General features: G+C 39.1%; 2 protein-coding genes across 5 annotated transcripts; one reads left to right on the plus strand and one right to left on the minus strand.

Moving 5' to 3' along the window:
• Positions 1-796: 796 nt before the first annotated feature.
• On the minus strand, positions 797-6,031 carry ak6 (adenylate kinase 6). 2 transcript variants are annotated; one of them, XM_053420575.1, is made up of 6 exons: positions 5,738-6,031; positions 5,579-5,655; positions 5,008-5,100; positions 2,746-2,804; positions 2,365-2,510; positions 797-1,384 (listed from the first exon to the last, which is right to left on the minus strand). In XM_053420575.1, exons 2-6 carry the CDS (start codon positions 5,613-5,615, stop codon positions 1,195-1,197), a joined length of 525 nt encoding a protein of 174 aa, XP_053276550.1. In that variant the 5' UTR covers positions 5,616-5,655; positions 5,738-6,031; the 3' UTR covers positions 797-1,194. The 2 variants fall into 2 exon arrangements, with proteins under 2 accessions (XP_053276550.1, XP_053276551.1); XM_053420576.1 differs by having other exon boundaries at positions 5,579-5,651; positions 5,738-5,839.
• rad17 (RAD17 checkpoint clamp loader component) lies at positions 5,824-19,970 on the plus strand. 3 transcript variants are annotated; one of them, XM_053420572.1, is made up of 17 exons: positions 5,824-5,983; positions 6,185-6,285; positions 6,875-7,096; positions 7,811-7,885; positions 8,264-8,402; positions 9,329-9,465; positions 10,715-10,767; positions 11,122-11,247; positions 14,409-14,478; positions 14,558-14,669; positions 14,788-14,991; positions 15,824-15,918; positions 16,017-16,163; positions 16,519-16,647; positions 17,507-17,627; positions 18,197-18,254; positions 18,747-19,970. In XM_053420572.1, the coding sequence occupies exons 2-17, from the start codon at positions 6,241-6,243 to the stop codon at positions 18,937-18,939; spliced, it is 1,926 nt and encodes a 641-aa protein (XP_053276547.1). In that variant the 5' UTR covers positions 5,824-5,983; positions 6,185-6,240; the 3' UTR covers positions 18,940-19,970. The 3 variants fall into 3 exon arrangements, with proteins under 3 accessions (XP_053276547.1, XP_053276548.1, XP_053276549.1); XM_053420573.1 differs by having other exon boundaries at positions 5,842-5,899; XM_053420574.1 differs by lacking the exons at positions 5,824-5,983; positions 6,185-6,285; positions 6,875-7,096; positions 7,811-7,885 and having other exon boundaries at positions 8,315-8,439.
• The last annotated feature ends 28 nt before the right edge of the window (positions 19,971-19,998 follow it).

A 19,998-nucleotide genomic window follows, 5' to 3' on the forward strand; every position in this document is an offset into this window, starting at 1 on the left:
CTGCCAGTGTTTACAGTGTCGATGTGTGTTGCAAAGGTAGCTCTCTCCTGTTTCACTACCTCATTATAATTATTTACAACGTTTGCCCTTTGTCTGCAGACTGTCCCAAAGTTGTTGCAATACTTTGTTCTAATTTTGTGCCCCCGTATTTTTGGACAGTTTGATACTTGTGTTCTTCATTTCCTCTAATCCTTTGTGAAGAACCCAAAGAATATCACCACATTGCCTTCTATTCCTCGATTGAATCGAAATTATTTGGAATAAAATCCTCACAAGTGTTGAACCCACCTGACTAAACACTAGTGACACAAGTGTTGAACCCACCTGACTAAACACTAGTGACTGCAGCTTGAGAATCCCTGCAAGTAAGTATTTTGTACAGTCTGTACTATTTTGATCTGTATACCAACAAACAAACTGCATCTTTATTTCTTGACTTAATTGGCAGAAGGTTCATACCAACCTCAGGCACCTTCAGTTACAACACAGGCTGTACTGGGCTAATGACAGCAGAGCAGAACTCTAGTCAAGGGTCCTTGCTGTTGCCTCACCTATCCAGCCATAACCCTTTCTGGTTTGGCGTCTCTTCAGAATAAATCCAGTGGGCATCTTGAATGTTGCATACAGGAGAGGTTCTTGCTGGACCTAAACATACACTTAGCGCCCTGGCCGGATAAAATCTAATCTTCTAAGTACTGTTCCTGGTATTGATCCACTTGCTATACTACCATAATCTAACATAGACCTTAATAACCCGAACTAGCAACGCAAATGTTTTTAAGGATACAATATCAAGTCCACATTTATAATGTTTTTAGTTTTACATGTACAGTTTCAGCATTTCTGTTAAACTTCTCCACAACTAGCACATATTCGTTCTGTGACACACTTCTGCTTCTTAGCCAAAATCTTGGAATTCCAACGATCTTGAGTATTGGAAAAGATTCCCTTTAACTAAATCCAGCAAATCCAAAATATAGTTTTTTATTTCCTTGTTAGAGTCAGACTCTGTTTTCTCGCTGCCTTTTTTTGTGCATTTTATTACAAACATCTGTCTTCTTACATGTTGTACTTTTTAACATATCAATAGTCTCCATGATGTCAAACTTATGAAAATAACAATTCATGCTTAATCGTCCAAACAACATTTGTTGATAGTCCTGCCCCGGGAAGTGGGCAGTTATGGTTCAGCTCCTAGTTATGGTCCTTCATCCACTGCTCAGTCCACTGCACTATCTGCTCAAGGTTGCGATCAAGATCTTCAGGAGTGTTGCTGGTTAGTTGGTGGACAATATCTTCACTGTACGCTTCAATGGCTTCCTCATAGATGGTCTGGAAGATCTCACACTGCACGTTGTCTTGCAGCTTCTTCCCTGTGTAACCCCTGTCGGTAACAAAGAGGACAGCTCAGACAGGAAGGTTATAAACAGGAGCAACTTTGGTCATTAGGGGAGGGCATTTCTAGTATTGTGAACCAAATATGGAAGTAGCCTTATCTAACAAGTAAGTAAATATTTTTGGGACAGACAAGAATTGGAGCAGCCACGGTTCCTGCCGTGAAGTGTGGCTGTAAAGAGTGACCCTCGAGATGAAGACCACTTCTCAAGTTTATAGAAAAATGATCAAATAAAAGTGATGCCAAGATAAAATGTGGCTAATGCTACTTCAGTAAAATAGCTCAAGTCTTCAGTGGTATACCACAGTTTACAAAAGAGATGAACGGTTACCGGTTTCACGATTGACCACAGGGACATTTTAAACAGTTAATATTACCATGTGAAATTTAAATTATCGTTAAAACTGCAGTTGATTACCATGGCCTAAAACGCATGTTAAAAACTTTCCAGATTCATTATCTGACATCATAGATTAATAACTTAACAAATGTGATCATCAGTTTTTGTGAAGAGCAACAGGGAAGAGCAGACAGAGACACTCCTGTGCAGATTAGGATACAACGTAGTGTTTTGACTTCATTGATGCAGAAGAAGCAACGCCCAGTTTATTCAGGAACACGTAAATATGAATTCAGCAGGTTATTATAAAAGATCAGTTCTACGTGTCTTAGATTACAGAAGAGTAGAGGAGCAGAGACTCTAGTTGACCAGCACTGAGTAATGTGCCAAAAGCTATAATTTTTCACACCGTCATTTTTGCATGGTACATGTGGTTTAAAAACAAGTGGATACTGACAGTGCTATGTGTTCCAAGTGTTCTGACAGGGAGACACAAGTGACATTCATTTATTTAGTGGGACCATACACAAAAAAAATTAGTATATACATTGATCAGCAGTGGTAATACTATTTTTGATGAGCAAAATACATAAAGTTCAGCACACAAGAGAAAATAAATGTAAGTTACCTGCTCTCCAACCGTGTGTACAGCTGAGTGTTGTCTGTTCGCAGGACAAAGACAATATGAAACCAGCGTTCAGGAAACAGGTCACAGCCATGATAGTCAATAATCAAACCGCCTTCTACCATCTTTTCATCCAGTTCATCCACCACCTACAGGATAAAACATCACAATATTTACATCCAGCCCACCCTAATTCAGTCTTGAGTATTCATTTATTTTATGTTGATGTGACAAAACTAATGGTTGAGTTTTACAGAAGCACTGGGTACATACTCAGAACTGTCCACTAACATGCTGCTTTTGTGGCAGCAGGTTTCGATATCTGTCCAGTATACACCAACATATCAGATCCATGTTTAAATTTGAATGAATTATCTCACTCACCCGGTCCTCATCTAAAATTGGGCACTTATACTCTTCGTCATAACCATCATAAAGTTGTCCTAGGGAAAGAAAATCAGATCATCAGGGGCCGGTATTTCAAAACTTGTAATCCAGATCAGAATGATCCGGATAACCAAATCCCCCTGTCCTCAGCCACGGATCAACCTGATCTATCCCGGTATTTCAAAACTTTGCTGGATTGGATCAGAGTGATCCTGATACCGGCAGATTGGGATGTCCAAATCCGTCCCGCCCCCTGGATCACAGACAGGAAACAGGAAATGGAGCCAACATTTTACAGAAAAAGGAGAAGCTAGCTCAACTATTGTCTCTGAATTAAAGTATAATCTTAGCCAGTGTTGATGCGTCCTCAGACTAGATGAAAGGCAATCATTATATTGAGTTAACCAATTATGTAAATCAGCACAAAGTTGAAAGAAGAGCTCGGCGATCTCTAATTAAGCAGAGTTCGCGCTAATGCGAGCTAACGCTGCTCCATTGACTCCTGTGTTAAGGAGCTAACAAGCTAGTAAATAGGCTAGCGTCTGTATGTTGCGGTCCACAGTCCATTTGAATGCATTCACTCGCAAGGCATTGTGTGTAGATTTTAAAATGTGTTGTACATATCTTTTTAGGAAACAGTTGTTAACAAAGGGGACAGCCCTAAAACCTTAATATTAGATTTTCTTTACAGATGTCTGTGGGAAGAGACTTGCACAGACTTGCTCCAAATGGCATTACTTTTTGAGCTTTGGCTATGAAAATTAAGTGTGTGTGCTGAATGCATGTGAATAAAAACATTTGACAGAGTTTCAGTGGAGGCCTTTATCAGTGGGTAACTTAACAAAAAAAACTGTTACTTAAATAAGGCATTCATATTCAAACTTAAACAAATAATTCTAACAAATGAACAAATCAAACTAACACTTCTTAAACAAGAAGAAGTGAAGTTAAGAATTCAGTTGCTGGAAAAGCAGTTAAGACTGAAATGTATACTGCATAGTTTAACACTGTTTGTTTAATAAATCACATTGTTTTTCCTTCATAATTCCTTGTTAATTGGAGTTTGTAATGTCACTTACACGCAGTAGTGTAATGTTTATTCTGTGTTGCACTTCTGACGCCGATTTGTTAAAGCATTGCAGTGAACAGCGTGCATGTTTGCAGAAAAAAAAAAGGAACGTGAAAAGGAAATAAACATTGATCAAACAGCAGTGAAGCTTAGTTGTATTAAACAAAGAACTTTGGGAGCAGTTACACTTCAACTGTTCAAATCTTAACATGTAATCTCCCTCAAATCCACCTCTGAGGTGGGATCAGGGTGATCCTGATTTTTAGGATCAAACTGATCCAGATTTCCCACTTAAGTTTTGAAATACTCAACAGCAGCTTTTAATCCGGATCAAAGGCAGGATTGGATTGCCAAATCTGAATCTGAATCTTCAGGATCAGATTTGCTTTGAAATACCCGTTTTTAGGATCTGATCAGGATTTAATCCAATCCAGGTGGATTAATCCTGTCGGATCATTTTGAAATACCGGCCCCAGAGCAGCCACAACTCTGCCATTTATTGGCAACTTGCCTACGGTCATTAAAGTCTAATACAAATCATTCATCAAAAAAGCGTTAAAATGTGGTTTAGATTAGTTTAGGATCCACATTAGCTACAGCCTTGGGCTCCTTAAAGGGATAGTTCACCCAAAAATGAAAATTCACTCATTATCTACTCATTACTATGCCGATGTTCGTGTTTGGATCACAGCAGACATTTAGGCTAAAAACATGGTGTAAATGACACCGTGTCAAGACGAATATAAATTATGTCGTTTGTACACCACAGGAGCAATATGGAGGCACTTTTTCTGTTTTGTTTTTACGCATGAAGAATCGGTTACCATTTACTTCAATTGTATTGGATTTGGCTACAACACTGTTTACCCCAGAAACTCAAACACAAATTCTAAATCATGATCTTGTTTCACACTGGTTTTCAAAACAATCAAAATACATGAAAACAGCCAGTTCACTCTCACTCACTTCCAATACATCACAACAGACCATTTCATTGCCAGTGTTTCACTCACATTCCAGACTAGTATTCAATAAACAAAACATATGAGTAGAGTCCTATTCACTCAAATATTCCAAGTCCACAATTCAGACTGACCTTCCACAGCTTCAACCGGTGTTAGACGTTAGTATCAGTGTGTGTTACAATAAGTTAGTTGAAAGAAGTTCAGTAAATTAGTTGACGATTTTACCTTCTTGAGCAAGGTCTCCGATGTTGACATAAGTCAGCTCTGTTCGCTGGGCTAGTTCCTTTCCTAAAGTAGTCTTTCCAACACCAGGGGTTCCTATAAGGCAGAGGATCAACATTTTGTTAAAATAAATACTCCATCATCTGGTGAGATCTGATAAGGCTGTTAAGCAGTGGCAACGACTCGCAATGAAGATGCAATTGTTTGGCATTTAATTATCATTTACGGTTAGTGATGAGTAGGAGTTGGACTTCAGCTGCAGTCCTAGAGGAAACCATGGGACTTGCAGTTTAAGATACCAGATTTGGCTTAAATATACTGATGTCGCTGATAAGATGCTGTTTGATTGATTGTAACTTGTAATCATTCAATATTTATAAGATCGTCAATTAAGCGCCGAACCAAAGATGATAGTTTACTGTTATAAAAAAACTGCTCACTTTATTAGTGTTGGTTATTAGATGAAAACTCACTTAACGATGATTTGATTCCGGCTACAGCGATCGGCCTGCAGACCTAATAAGTGCAGCACTGATATACATTTTTAAGACCTAGCCGTTGAGGAGTCCATCACCTGTTAGCAGAACGTTCGGGCGCTTCCTCATCTTCATGCCTGAGCAGCAACCGACACGTGTCTGGACGACGATCTACCTGAAAGACACATCCGTCCTGTCAGCTCTTTCTGCCAGCGCACACGGACTCTGAAGCGTTTCAATCGAAATACGAGACAAACCTGATTCAGGGGATCCAGACGACGAGAATGACTTGGTTACCTAAAGAGCTGTAGCACATCGACACAAACACAGCAGCAATGTGACGTATTACGCCAACTTTACGTCACATTTACGGCAATCACTACCAACTTTACGACACTTTGAGTTTAAGCTTTGAAAAGGTAAACTCAGTTGCACAGCTCACTTAATCTTTCCAACGGCAGTCTCTATACAAACTATAGAACACCCGAAAGTGGTCAAGTAAGGTAAGTCATCTTCACGTGGACGAGTGAAAACATCCCAAAGACCAGCTAGTCCAACAAGCGTTTCTTATCGCCCAAACACATAAGTTAAAATGTCTGTGCGTGTGCGTGTGTGCGCACGAGAGCGAGGAAACTTTAAACACACAGCAGCCTGTGGTCCTTCTGTACACTGAGCAGTGTGTCCTGTCTCTTCACAACCAACAGCTTCAGCAGCACCAGCTCTTCACACCAGGACTTCCCTGAACTGCTGCTCAGTGTGAATGATGAACAAGCTTTCTCTTGGAGATAAAATAGCTTCTAGCAATGTAAGTTCTTTCCCATGATTCTGATACTATGTGCTTTGTTTTCTACTAGTACGTTTTCTTCAGTAAGCTATCTGACAAATAGATTTTGATTAACATAGTTTAACAGGCAGGGTTTTCTATAATTGTGTCCATCCATCGACGTCAGAAACCTAATCAGGAACAGAACATTTGGAAGATTTTTGAAAGGACTTGCAAATTAATGAGTTACTTTTTGCCGATTAGTGTCTAATAAAGTGCCCATTGAGTGTATGTATTATACAATACACACAAGATTATGACACACAAGGCTGAGGGATAGAAGATCTTCCTTGTTAATTCTACAGTTTGCAAATAGTTCTTCCTCAAATGAGTTGCTTTCAGGAATAACATAAGTCAGTCTTATGTCAGTTGCCATTAGTAAAGTACCAGTTCTTCATTGATCACTTAGGGAGCTTTGCTTCCGCCTGTAGGTTAAATTTAACATCTGGTACTGCCATGTAATGTTATCTATTGTGCCTTTAATTTACCAGCCTCCTCTCACTTTAGATATCCTCCCTCAGTTGTCTCTTTAATCTTTTATAATTTTTGTTTTGCTTGTTATTTATAATAGTTAAACCACTGGGTGGATCCGTCTTTCACTGATCTGCCAGCAGAAAGCTTTTCTCTGCCTGGAAGGAGTAAGGTTTCATGCTCTAAGGCTGAGCCCAAGAGGGCGAGGAAGAGAAAAGGAGAGGACAGCAGGCGGGACCCTGCAACATCTTACCTGCAGAAAGAGCCAGGCCAGAGGGACCAAGATGAACCCTGGGTGAACAGATACATGCCTTGTTCACAGGTCAGCATCATCACAGTTGCTTGTTCTGGTATATGTGAATATTTTTAGAATGCCTACACCTTGGTTTTGGTTTTGTATTTATATAGCACTTTTCTAGTCTGGATGACCACTCAAAGTGCTTTACCGTAGAGTTTTACATTCACTATTCGCAGCACTTTGATATTCTATGGGACCTTGATTGCATAGTCCCTATGAAAGTCTCTTAATTTATCACCAGTTCTTAACAGGATTCACATGTATGGTTTATTTGCAAGCCTCAATCTATAAATTTGCATAAATACACAGTGTCTTAAAATATGATTTATAAATAAAATGCTTGTTCACATTAAGTCTTTAAATCCTTATTTAAGGCATTGCAACCTCAGTATATATATATGGAATGACAATGGTATATATCAATATCCGTCATCATATAGCCCATACATTTTGCTTCTCTGTAGAGTAGTTTGCCACATGTTATTATTATCGGCCCTGAAGCTGTAGAACAGGTGTAATCAGATTACACAGCCAGGACATCAGGGTTAAAATGACCAGAACGATCTCGATTCATGATCCGACAATTAATAACTGAAGTCAAACCCAGCTTATACAGGAACATAAATATCAATTCACATTGTTGTTATAGAGATCAGCTTATTATAAAGGTCAGTGATGCACCTCAATGCAGCTGAACTAACAATTGTAAAGGAAACACTGATATGTCTTTTTGTGAAGGCTGAGCTAGCTGTCCACAAGAAGAAGATTGAGGAAGTCGAGAACTGGATTAGAGTCCACACAAACTCGTCAAAGGTAATTTGAAGTTAAATTTTCATTTAAATTTTCTGTGATTAGATTGAACTTGACCCCCAGACCTGTACCCTAACCTTTGCCTTTGAGCAATTTTTTGCCCCAGTTCTGACATATTAATTTAGTGATAGGAATAACAACCAATTAATTTCCTTCCTGGTAATGAATATGAGGCAATTCCTATAACTAGTGAAAAACTTGTCATAAGTAAGTCAGTCATTTAATGATTATTGTTTGAAGACCAGAACACATCAATAATTAATCTTGCAGACTGAGCTATAATTGTATTAATTTGTCATTATAATTATTACATTTTTTATTTGTGAAGGTCTTTTATTGAGGAGGCATGTTCAAGTTTATCCTGCCTGTTGTAATTTACAGGGTGGTATCTTACTGCTTACGGGACCATCAGGCTGTGGAAAGACTACAACCGTCCAGTTGTTGTCTCAGGAGCTGGGCTTCAGGATTCAGGAATGGATCAACCCCACCAACCTGGAGCCATACAGCAGCAGTCAGGATGGTCAGGAGAATCCCTCTCCGTTACCTGTCTCATACCTGTCAGTGTCACTGTGATTGATCTACAGTCCTATCCAAAACTATTGGGCTTGAAATGCCAGGTTGTTTCTTTTGTACTTTGAGACAATTCAAGAACAAAAGATGAATATGAGACTAGAGTTTTGAATTTTAGTTTTAATTTCTGTGTATATATATCAAGCAGATCTTAAAGTGACTTAAGGAAAATTATCTTTCACAATCGGTTGATTAACTCAATAAGTACATCAAGCCTGTGACATTACCAAACTTACATGCTATGTCTCAAGTTGTTTAACAACTCAGGACAACTTTAAAAGCAGATGTTTTGATGACACCTGGTGTCACACGGTATCTCAGGGACACCTTGAGAGAATTTCTTCAGATTTGGCATACACGTTCACTTGGACTCTGATAAAGTGATTTGATGTGGGTGGTCGAAGGTCAATGGTCAAGATCACAGTGACCTCATGTTCTTGACGCATGCATGAATGTGAAATAACGGACATCTAAAGAATATACCCTTGGTTTAAAGCAACAACTCCTTAGGAAATGAGTTTATCATGAACACATAATGTTTAACTGATGACATCCTATTTATAGCTGGCAATTATTTATCATAATCATATATGTCAATATAGTGATACTTCACATTTCTCACAAAAATAATAGCTATTATTAAATTCAGTTTAGTCACCTATGGCATATCATATGGGAAAAAAAGAATGTAGACAGAAGCTTCACTGAGTGGCGGAGGCATACAATTGTAGGCCAGTGATTCTAGTTGAGTGAGTGCAGACAAAGTGTTCTCATGTGATAAATATTCTCATGTACCTAGATCACCCTCAAGTGTCAACATACAGGCCTCTCCCCCCCTGCTTTTCTGATGTGACTCTGACTCTCCATTTTTGTCAGAATGGAGGATGAATGGATTCTCCTGCAGCACCCAGTTAGCCCAGTTTCAGGAGTTCCTCCTCAGAGCCAACAAGTACTGCTGTCTGCGAATGACAGATGATGATGGAGCTACAGAAGGAAAGCTCATACTGGTAGAGGTATGTACTGCATCTTCAAGTTAAGACAATTTTCTTCTCTGAAGCTTTGTTCACCCCAGTATGTCAATTCTATTCATTTTGGTAGCTCAGCAAAACAGCTAGTAAGATTTAGCTATTTACTGTGCTGTGGCCCTCTCCTGCTTCAAGTCTGTTTACCGTGGGGACGGTAGTTGCACAGCCCACTGAGCCAAGGAGTGAGAGTAAATATTAGTTTCGATAACGTTTAAATGTTGCAATAACATTGCCACATTGACAGTAACAAACTCTTGTATACTGCTACATCTGAAATGTGCTTAGTTCAACTCCTTGCATTCCTAATGCCATTTGACATATTAATGTTGAGATGATGAACAAATTGCCCCTTGCAAAAAGTCTTTGGAGGATAAATGAGGGAGTTATATTTTCAGGCATGTTAAAAGTGTATGGAATCGATTCCACTCTGTCTAAAGATTTATTTTGCTTAACATTCCAATTTGATTAAAGCTGGTTAGAAATGACTAATAATTATTCGACTCATAATGTCACTTTTAGTACATTTCGGGTTAATTACCAACCACTATTTTGGTTACGGTTGTGCAAGATTGGTTAACTGCTGTCGGAAGTTTGATCTATAATAGTGGTTCTCAAAGTGGGGGTGTCAGGGGTGCGCGGACACTCTCTAGGGGGGGGCGCAATGTCACAGACAAAAAAAAAAGAAAGAAAAAAACGACCTGTCACTGGTTAGTGAAAGCTCCCTCAGTGGCGAAATGCTAGGGGCTGGACTGACACAATCAAATCAAATACTGTTTCGCTCCTGATCCACCAATTAAAAGAGGAGTGTTATCATTTGAACCCGAGTTGCACGTACGCTTCCGAGTATAAAAGTAACTGCAGGCATGGTCAGCAACAGTCTTTTTAAAGACTCACTCCTTCCTTAGTAATACCTTCCTGCATTTGCAGCAGGCCTATTTGTAGCCTAATCTAAGGAGTAATTTGAGAGATGAAGTTGCTGTAATATTTTGGGAAAACCACTTTCCACAGGGTGATGTCTACAATATAATGAATGGTTGATTATGTCATACAAAAATGTCACTCTTTAAGTTGGTCAATGATATATGCCAAGAATTGACACAGAAAGAAACAAGAGGATGCTAAACTCATTACCATGCTAGATTGTTTAGAAAAAAGATAGACAGGTTGAATGCTTGTTTGTTTGGACGATATGTTTAATCTATACACCTGAGTTAACACTTAGTCATCCTTTCCTCAGGATTTACCAAACCAGTTCTACAGGCAGCCTGGCAGATTGCACGATAACCTAAGGTGAGAGCAGGTTAGGTTTCACCCTGCATTTCCTCACATTTCATTACCTTCTCATAGAAAACCAGGATAAGTAACTTTAGTGATACACAATAATTAACCCAGACTTAAAAAGTAATGATAGAATAATTGTGACCAGAACCAGCTCTCCTGTTTTAACTGGGTAAGGATGGGATGTCTTGAGGCCTTTCTTGATGCTATTTCATCTCATGTTTCCTGCTCAACATCAGAACTGGAGGGCTTGATGAAAGCCTTTCTACAGGACAGAGTGTTCATTGATATTTTCAGTACTAAGAGCTGTTTACTGTATACTATGGGTCTAATATTGTATACTGTGTGTGATATTGTGTCTTTCAGGCATTTTGTGAAGACCAGTCGAAGTCCCCTGGTGTTCATAGTGTCAGACAGTCTGAGTGGAGACTGCAGCTCACGCTTTCTTTTTCCCAGAGAGATCCAGGAGGAACTGGTCATCAGCACCATCAGGTACATACGATCCCAGAGAACCACGTTAGAAACGGTTCAGTTCCTGCTTTGAACTGATGAGGGAAACATGCTTAGCTTCCTTCCTGGCCAGATTTACTTAGAACATGGTGTTGCATGGCACTCTTTGGGCTGTTTTGGTTTCCAAATTAGTTCACAGGTCAGAGGTATAAGCCTTAAAAGGATAGTTCACCGAAAAATGAAAATTCACTCGTTGAGTGATTGCACCCAAATTCAATTCAATTGAAGTAAATGGGACCCCTTCTTCAGATGTAAAAAAACATCAGAAAATAGCACAACATGCTTACATACTGCTGGTTTGCTTTTACGCCATGTTTTAAGCCTAAATGTCCTCTGATATCCTCCTCTGTGCTGCAGTCATGTTCGCAAGCACACACAGTAAAACCGCATACACTCCCCACACGTTTACATGGGGCTGATATGAATTCCATCTAGAGATTTTCTGCTGCAAATAGGACAATCAGTAAATCCAGCTGAAGACATTTGGCCTTCTGATATTAGTGCCATCCTTCAAATGCATATGCAATGATGAGAGAGGTGCACCTTGTTACTTGTCCAAATTGTGACCTAAACAGGCTGTGACTGCTTGATAAAATACATACAGTGGAGGAAATAATTATTTGATCCCTCGCTGATTTTGTAAGTTTGCCCATTCACAAAGACACAAGTCTATAATTCTATACCAGTCTATAATTTTAATGGTAGGTTTATTACAATAGTGAGAGATGGAATATCAAAAGGAAAATCCAGGAAATCACTTTAAATAAAATATATAAACAGACTTGCATTTTATCGAGTGAAATAAGTATTTGATCCCCTGCCAATAAATGGCTTAGTACTTGGTGGTAAAACCCTTGTTGGCAAGCACAGAGGTCAGACGTTTCTTGTAGTTAATTACCAGGTTTGTGCACGTATCAAGAGGAATCTTGGTCCACTCCTCTTTGCAAATCATCTCCAAATCCTTAAGGTTTCGAGGCTGTCGCTTCGCAACTCGAAGCTTCAGCTCCCTCCACAGATTTTCGATGGGATTAAGGTCCGGAGACTGACTTGGCCACTCCATGACCTTAATGTGTTTCCTTTTGAGCCACTCCTTTGTTGCCTTGGCCGTATGTTTTGGGTCATTGTCCTGCTGGAAGACCCATCCACGACCCATTTTCAGTGCTCTGGCGGAGGGAAGAAGGTTGTCACTCAGGATTTTACGGTACATGGCCCCGTCCATCTTTCCATCAATGCGGTGAAGTCGTCCTGTCCCCTTAGCAGAGAAACACCCCCAAAGCATAATGCTTCCACCTCCATACTTGACGGTGGGGATGGTGTTCTTGGGGTCATAGTCAGTATTTTTCCTCCTCCAAACACGGCGAGTCGAGTTGATGCCAAAGAGCTCAATTTTGGTTTCATCTGACCACAGCACTTGCTCCCAAGACTTCTCTGAATCATTCAGGTGATCATTGACGAACTTCAGACGGGCCTGTACATGTGCATTCTTGAGCAGGGGGACCTTGCGGGCACTGCAGGATCTTAATCCATTGCGGCGTAGTGTGTTCCCAATGGTTTTCTTGGTGACTGTGGTCCCAGCTGCCTTGAGATCATTAGCAAGCTCCTCGCGTGTAGTTCTTGGATCATTTCTCACCTTCCTCATCATCAGTGATACCCCACGAGGTGAGATTTTGCAAGGAGCCCCAGAACGAGGACGATTGATGGTTGTTTTGTGCATCTTCCGTTTTCGAACGATCGCACCAACAGTTGTCTCCTTCTCACCCAGCTTCTTGCCTATGGTCTTGTAGCCCAATCCAGCCTTGTGCAGGTCTACAATCTTGTCCCTGATGTCCTTAGACAACTCTTTGGTCTTGCCCATGGTGGAGAGTTTGGAGTCTGACTGATGAATGCATGTACAGGTGTCTTTTATACAGGTGATTGGTGACTGATTGACACACAGGTGTCTTTGCTGCAGGTAGCATGTTTTTTTCAGTGTATCTAAGGAGTAGGAGTATTTAACCAGTCTGTGGGAGCCAGAATTGTTGATGGTTGGCAGGGGATCAAATACTTATTTCACTCGATAAAATGCAAGTCTGTTTATATATTTTATTTAAAGTGATTTCCTGGATTTTCCTTTTGATATTCCATCTCTCACTATTGTAATAAACCTACCATTAAAATTATAGTCTGTTTGTGTCTTTGTGAATGGGCAAACTTACAAAATCAACGAGGGATCAAATAATTATTTCCTCCACTGTATGTCTGGGTCCATGTGTCACATTTGTGGCTAGAGAACAAATAAGCCTGACCCTTAGTAGTGAAATGCAGATCTGTTATAGTCTATGTGGTTAGTCCACAGTGGATAATAGGGGTATATTATATAGTATAATAGTAAATTTTTATGTATTTTTATGTCATGGGCACAGATTGCCCAACCCTTACGGCTGTGGCTGAGGGGTAGAGTGGTGGTCCTCCAACCTGAAGGTCTGCAGTTCGATCCCCAGTCTGACCCATCTACATGCCGAAGTGTCCTTGGGCAAGATGCTGAACCCTGAATGGCCCCCCATAGAACAACAAAGTGCTGCGAATAGATGCACTGTATGAATGTGTGTGTGAATGGCTGAATGAAAAACTGTACTTTAAAGCGCTTTGAGTGGTCATCAAGCCTAGAAAGCGCTATATAAATACAAAGCCATTTACCATTTATGATTTCCTAAGATTCTGAATCTACAGGTTATTTTAGATCTTGGTCTCGAAGAGAATATTCTGCTGTGTCTCCTGAACTTGAAACAAAAATCTGCTACAAAAAAGTTTGCTACCTGAAGCACATTAAAAATGTTTGAATCAGAAGATAAATGAAAGACATTTTCCTGAGAAGCACATTCTCTATGTCCTAGTTGACAAAGTGGAAGTTAATTCTCAATTTCGCCTCTTTTACCCACTAAACAAAGAGTCTTCCTGTGAAGAGACAAACTTGCTGTTCTCTAGGGCTAATGGTAGTGTATAGCTGAGCACAAAGGGGATCTATTAACGCTCATGCTTACCGAAATCAATTTAGCTCATCTACCAAACAAGAGAGAATCAGGTCTGTACGAAGTGTATTTCATCATGTTCAATTAGCCTGCTGAATTAACCTGAAGATTATTTTGTGTGTTCTCTGTTTCTAGTTTTAATCCAGTTGCTCCAACCATGATGATTAAAGTCCTGACCCGCATTTCAACCCTGGAAGCAGGAAAGGTGAGGGGAGGCTTCACAGTTGTTTCCACATTTTGCCTTTTTTTTTATCTACAGTATGTTTTCCCATTACCCCACACAGAGCTGTGGAAGAATGAGTGTACCAGAAAAGGGTGTGTTGGAGATGCTCTGTATGGGAAGCTCAGGAGATATTCGCAGTGCAATCAACAGCCTTCAGTTTTTTTCCCTCCCAGGTCAGTAAAATCGACACATCTCAACTCACCACAGCATACATATCCATTCCGTGGAATTTAATACGCAAACCATTGGATTTTCCTGACCATATGGCTTTGTCTCACTGTAACTCTCCAGACACATCCTTGGAAAAGGAACTTTGGAGAATGAAAAAGGACAGACCTGTGATTTCAGTGGGCAAAGTTGTTTCCAGAACAAACCAGAGGAAGAACAAGTCCAAACATACAAAGGAGCAGGAAGAGGAACAGGAACAGGCCATTGGAGTAAAGGATGCTTCTCTGTTCCTGTTCAGAGCACTGGGAAAGATCCTGCACTGCAAACGTGAGTCATATCTCCCAGTTATCATTGTCTTTTCAAGATTTCCTGAAAATAATTCCCACATATTGCACTTTTGTCAATTATTTTTTTTGTTGTCAGCGGATTTGTCGATATTAAGGCTTATTTCTTAGGGTGTGATTTGGACAAGATATATATATTCATATTCAATATAAATCAAAATTTTTATAAACAGGCAAACAATGCTTTGTAGTTATATTTCAGCTGTGGTAAGGAACTGGCAATCTTTGGCCAATATCTGTCCTGATAGATCATTTATTTTTGTCTCCACTATATCAGACTGATAATGAGATTCATTGGGGTCGCTGTTGTGTTGCTAGTGTGTGCTGTGGTGGTAGAAATTTGTCCCTTAAGTAAAAGCACAAGTCCTTTATTGGTGAAGATTGTGTTGATTGCTTAACACTACAGTCAGTCCTCTGAAATTGATGACTTGTATCGATGAAAACATGTAACATGTTCACATGTAAATAATTCAAATTTATATATGAACCACACATGAACATATAAAGCAAATTCTGTTTGTTTAAAAAAAATCATTGATGAAAAAAATCCTCAATGCAAATAAATCAGCTAGGTTGAACACAAAGTTTTCTAACTTCACTCTGAAGTAGGCTATGCATTACATAAGTCCAAGCAATTTTTTTTTCGAAATGGGCAGGTTTAGAAGAGACACTGCACTGGTCAACTATAATTTAAAAAGAAATCTGATCACTGATTAAAATAGCTGCTGCACTGTGGCTTTTGTGATCAATCACTAGTTCAGTATTTCTAACTGACACTGAGGCAAATTGTTTGCTTTGTTGTTTGTCATCAACAGGGGGGAATCATGAAGCAGCTGAAGGTGTCCCTGCACCTGCCCTATCATCTCACCTGGCACATCACCACAGAAAAACATTATTAGTAGAGCCTGAGGTAAAAAGATTTGTCTCTCTCTAAAAGGTAACAAACACTTTTAATCTAACTCCTTTTAATCTTTGAAACACTCACAACTTGTTTTTATTTGTTTTTAGTTTGTTGTTGAACGTTCACACATGTCGGGAGAGTTCTTCAACTTGTACCTCCACCAGAACTACCTGGACTTTTTTTCTGAGGTGGAGGATGTGGCCCGAGCCAGCGAGTATTTATCTGATGCTGACCTCCTCACTTCTGATTGGACGGTCAGTCTTTCCCGAGACATGATGTATGAATCAGAATGCTTTGACTTTAGGGTTCCTGTTGTTTGCAAACTATACTTTAGGTGTTGCCTTTGCATTAATAAAGCATACCATTAGATACCAAGGTGGCAGTGGTTTGTAACACAAGAGACACTTTGAAAAGGTTCTGACAGCAGTAGTTAATTCTCTGTAGAAGGACCTGCCTGCAGGAGAAATGTAATTAGTAAGTGGTTGAGTAGAGAGTGACAGCTTTAATAAATTTAATTGTCCAGTATTTTAATTGTCTGTATTTTAACTATATGGTAAGTGATGAACTGATGGTGAACAACAATCTGTGCCTCTGTTGTGCTGTTTTCAGAGCCGAAGCACCATGGAGGAGTATGGGTCTTCAGTGGCCACAAGAGGTCTTCTTCACTCCAACTGTCAACAAATTTCTGTTGGATTTAGACCACTTCACAAACCCAGCTGGCTGCTAGTAAGCAAGAAGGTAAGACACATATATTAACACGTGAATTTATTTATTTTAGTTACAATCATAGCTGGTTAGATTGTGAGCTCCATACATCCATTACAAAAGCAATATAATGTCTTGAATATTTACATATTTCTCTCGTGGCACTTATTGTTCCTCATCAGCCCACAGACTGTAAACACTGAGATCAATATTCTTTCTTTGTCTAACAATGAATGGGTAAATTCAATGAAAGCCTTAAGACAGGTCAGTGTTCCTCTGATGTCAACATAAATAACTTCACCAGACACGTAAAAAAAAAAAAAGAAATAAAATTGTTAAGTGGGCAGGATTGATTTGTAATCATTTTACAAAAGAAAGGCAAAACCATTGTCGGAAAGCACAATATGCTTCCTTCCATGCTTAAACTAACCAGCAGGTTTAGTGTAATGTTGCTCGAACTAGATGTCTCAGTGCACTGCAGTATTAGATCAGAAAATGTTTTGTTCATTTACCTGTAGAAATAGATAAGAAAAAAACAATTGAATCCTCTGAAACCAAGTCCCTGAGTTTTTATGTCTTATTTTAATATTGCTGCGTCTCTATGACCTACAAAAGCAAATGGGACAATCAGGGAGAAAACATGTGTTTTCTAAAAACTGTTCTAAATTTTTTTCGGTTCATTTTTCATGTATGTTGAGTATTTTGATCTTTGGACAAAAAGCAAAAGTTCCTTGTAGGAAGGTAGAACATTTCTTACATAACAAAGATCACCAAGGATCCCAAAAACTATTATCTGCTTCAAATGTGTCATACCTGATCGACCTAAAGAAGTAGACATTAAATTTAGCGACTATAGATAAGACTGTAATGAGACTGATGTTGTTCCTGTCAGCACCGGGAGAACTGCCTGGCTGCTCAGTCCCTGTTCAGGAGCTTCTGTCTGACACCAGTCAGCCTGCAGACAGAGCTGCTGCCATACCTAGCCAAACTCACTAGTCCTATGAGGAACCAAGGTAACACACACAAACACACACAGACAATTTGCAACCTAAATCTGAAGACATGTTTTAACCCTCAAACAGCCATCTTCACTTTTTAAAAATCTCTTCACTTCCAAGGTCCCAAGAGAACTCTGTTTGTTCCTCAAAAAGATGCTAAAGTACAGACGCAAATATGATACTGTATATTATTTTATGCTGCACATCAACATAGCTGCATACCAACATAGATGTGTGTGAGGACAAAATGACTCTGCAACACATTGACAGATTTACACCAAATTCGGTTGGACATGTTATTTGAGAGGGTATCCAGATGATTAAAGTCAAAGTCAACAGAAATTGGTCAAAAGACACACTTTCCAACATATCTCTGAAAATAGAGACAACCTGTAACTTATATTAATCAGAACATCATGATGACATTATGAAATGGCATTTTTGGCTTGTGCCAATCAAAGTTAAAGGTCACAGTGAGGCTATAAGTCTGGAAACAGACGACAAACAACAAAAGTGATGAAAGAGTGTGTCAGTTCATGAAACTTTACTAATCTATGTGTTCTGTGATACAATGTTTCCCTCAGCTCAGATAGCCTTTATTCAGGACGTGGGTCAGATGTCACTGAGGAGCTTCTCCATCAGGTACAACACACATTTTATCTTGACTTAATCCAATTGGATTCAAGAAAAGTTACCTTGACCTTAGAGTCTAGATTCCCAAAGATCTAAGCAGCCTGTTCAGCAGTAATCTCTAATTTCCTGCTAACAGAGGAGAGGGTCGGAACATATGAAGAGATGTAATCAAAATAGTGACAGTATAGACCAATATAGATATTGGATTCTTTGAAATGTTTTTCTATTCTTTCGTTAAATAACCTGTTGACTTCATTATGTTTCCACTACATCCTACATCTGAACGTCTGCACCATTGATTGTTAATCCATTGGTATCCATATTAATATAGTTACCTTAGGCACTGATTTAGATAGATGTTGAGATGTCCTGAAAATACACTATCTTTTATTCTATCTCAACCATGCAACCTTCTATGTTACTGGAATAAATTGTATTAGATCATACCTTTTTATACTTTCCCTATATTTCTCTATTTGGCTTTGTGTTGTTTGTGTCCAGATTAAAACTGGAGGCTCTGACAGATAAAGAGCCAGGCCCACTGGTAACAGATGCGGAGGAGGAGCAGGAGGTAAAAGAGGAAGGCCGGGCTGGAGCTGAGGAAGGTTTGCCAACCAGTCAGCCTCAACCTACCACAAATCAAGTTCTTTTGGAGGAGGAGGGCTTTATCATCGAGGAATATGACAGTGACTGATACACACAGCTACACCGTACACCCACTGTCATACTGTGACACACTCTCCCTTTTTTGATTGTCCAGTTTGTATTGTATGGATTTTTGTTTAGTTAATGTGTTTAGTCTGGAGGAAGTTAGGGCTATGTGAAATAGTACAATAAGTTCTGAGGTTAATTTTGATATGTGAAAAAAACTTAGTTACTCTTACAATATTTTGACTGTAGTTTAGCCTTTTTCCATGATTGTATGATTGATCCCAGGACTGAATAAATTCCAAACATGCCCCTAACCCTCTTCCATAGAAGGTTGATGACTGGGATAACAGTTCTGGTATATCCAGTCATTTTTCCTTACTCAGGTGATATGTACAAAATACATTTTGCAAACTAGATTGTTGTCCTATAAAGTCTGAATTTAATAGGATTCTGTGGCTTGTCACAGGCTCATATTGAAAGCATAGATATTAAGTATCAAAATGTTCCAAAGAGACCCTTAGCAGTTAATTTCCAGCTCCTGAAAATATGTCAGTATTTATTATTTCCAAGTCTGCGTTCAGCATTTGTTGTTTTTGTACAATGCATCTTTTTGTTTTGATGATTGATTGTTGAGCCTGGAGTATTCTGTCCAGGCTCAAACCCTAGCAGAAACTAAAATCCTTGTTTCACTCTTTCTTGATGGTGGAAAATAAGAAATATTACAAGAATGCTTATTGAGGGATAAATAGTTTGAATCTAAATAAGCATGGGAATAAAAACAATGTTTGAAAAGCTGATCATATATCTTGAAAAACAATTTGTTATACTCTCCTTTCACACACCCTCTCATTCAATATTTACACAGCAGTTTCACATGAAGCTCCTTTAAATAATCCCTGATGTGACGGTGACTCACTATCACTCACAGTTGTAAATCCATAAAGTGCTTTCAACTTAAACTAAATGAATGAAATTATTTTTACAGAAATACTTAAATGATTTGATAATGCTTCTGTAAATATTTATTACTAACACACTATTACTTCAATAAACATCCACATGATGTACAATTAACTTATTGATTCAAATTTGTATTTCTTTC

This window comes from Pleuronectes platessa, chromosome 4 (genome assembly GCF_947347685.1).
Source record: "Pleuronectes platessa chromosome 4, fPlePla1.1, whole genome shotgun sequence".
In the NCBI taxonomy this organism is placed as follows: domain Eukaryota; kingdom Metazoa; phylum Chordata; class Actinopteri; order Pleuronectiformes; family Pleuronectidae; genus Pleuronectes; species Pleuronectes platessa.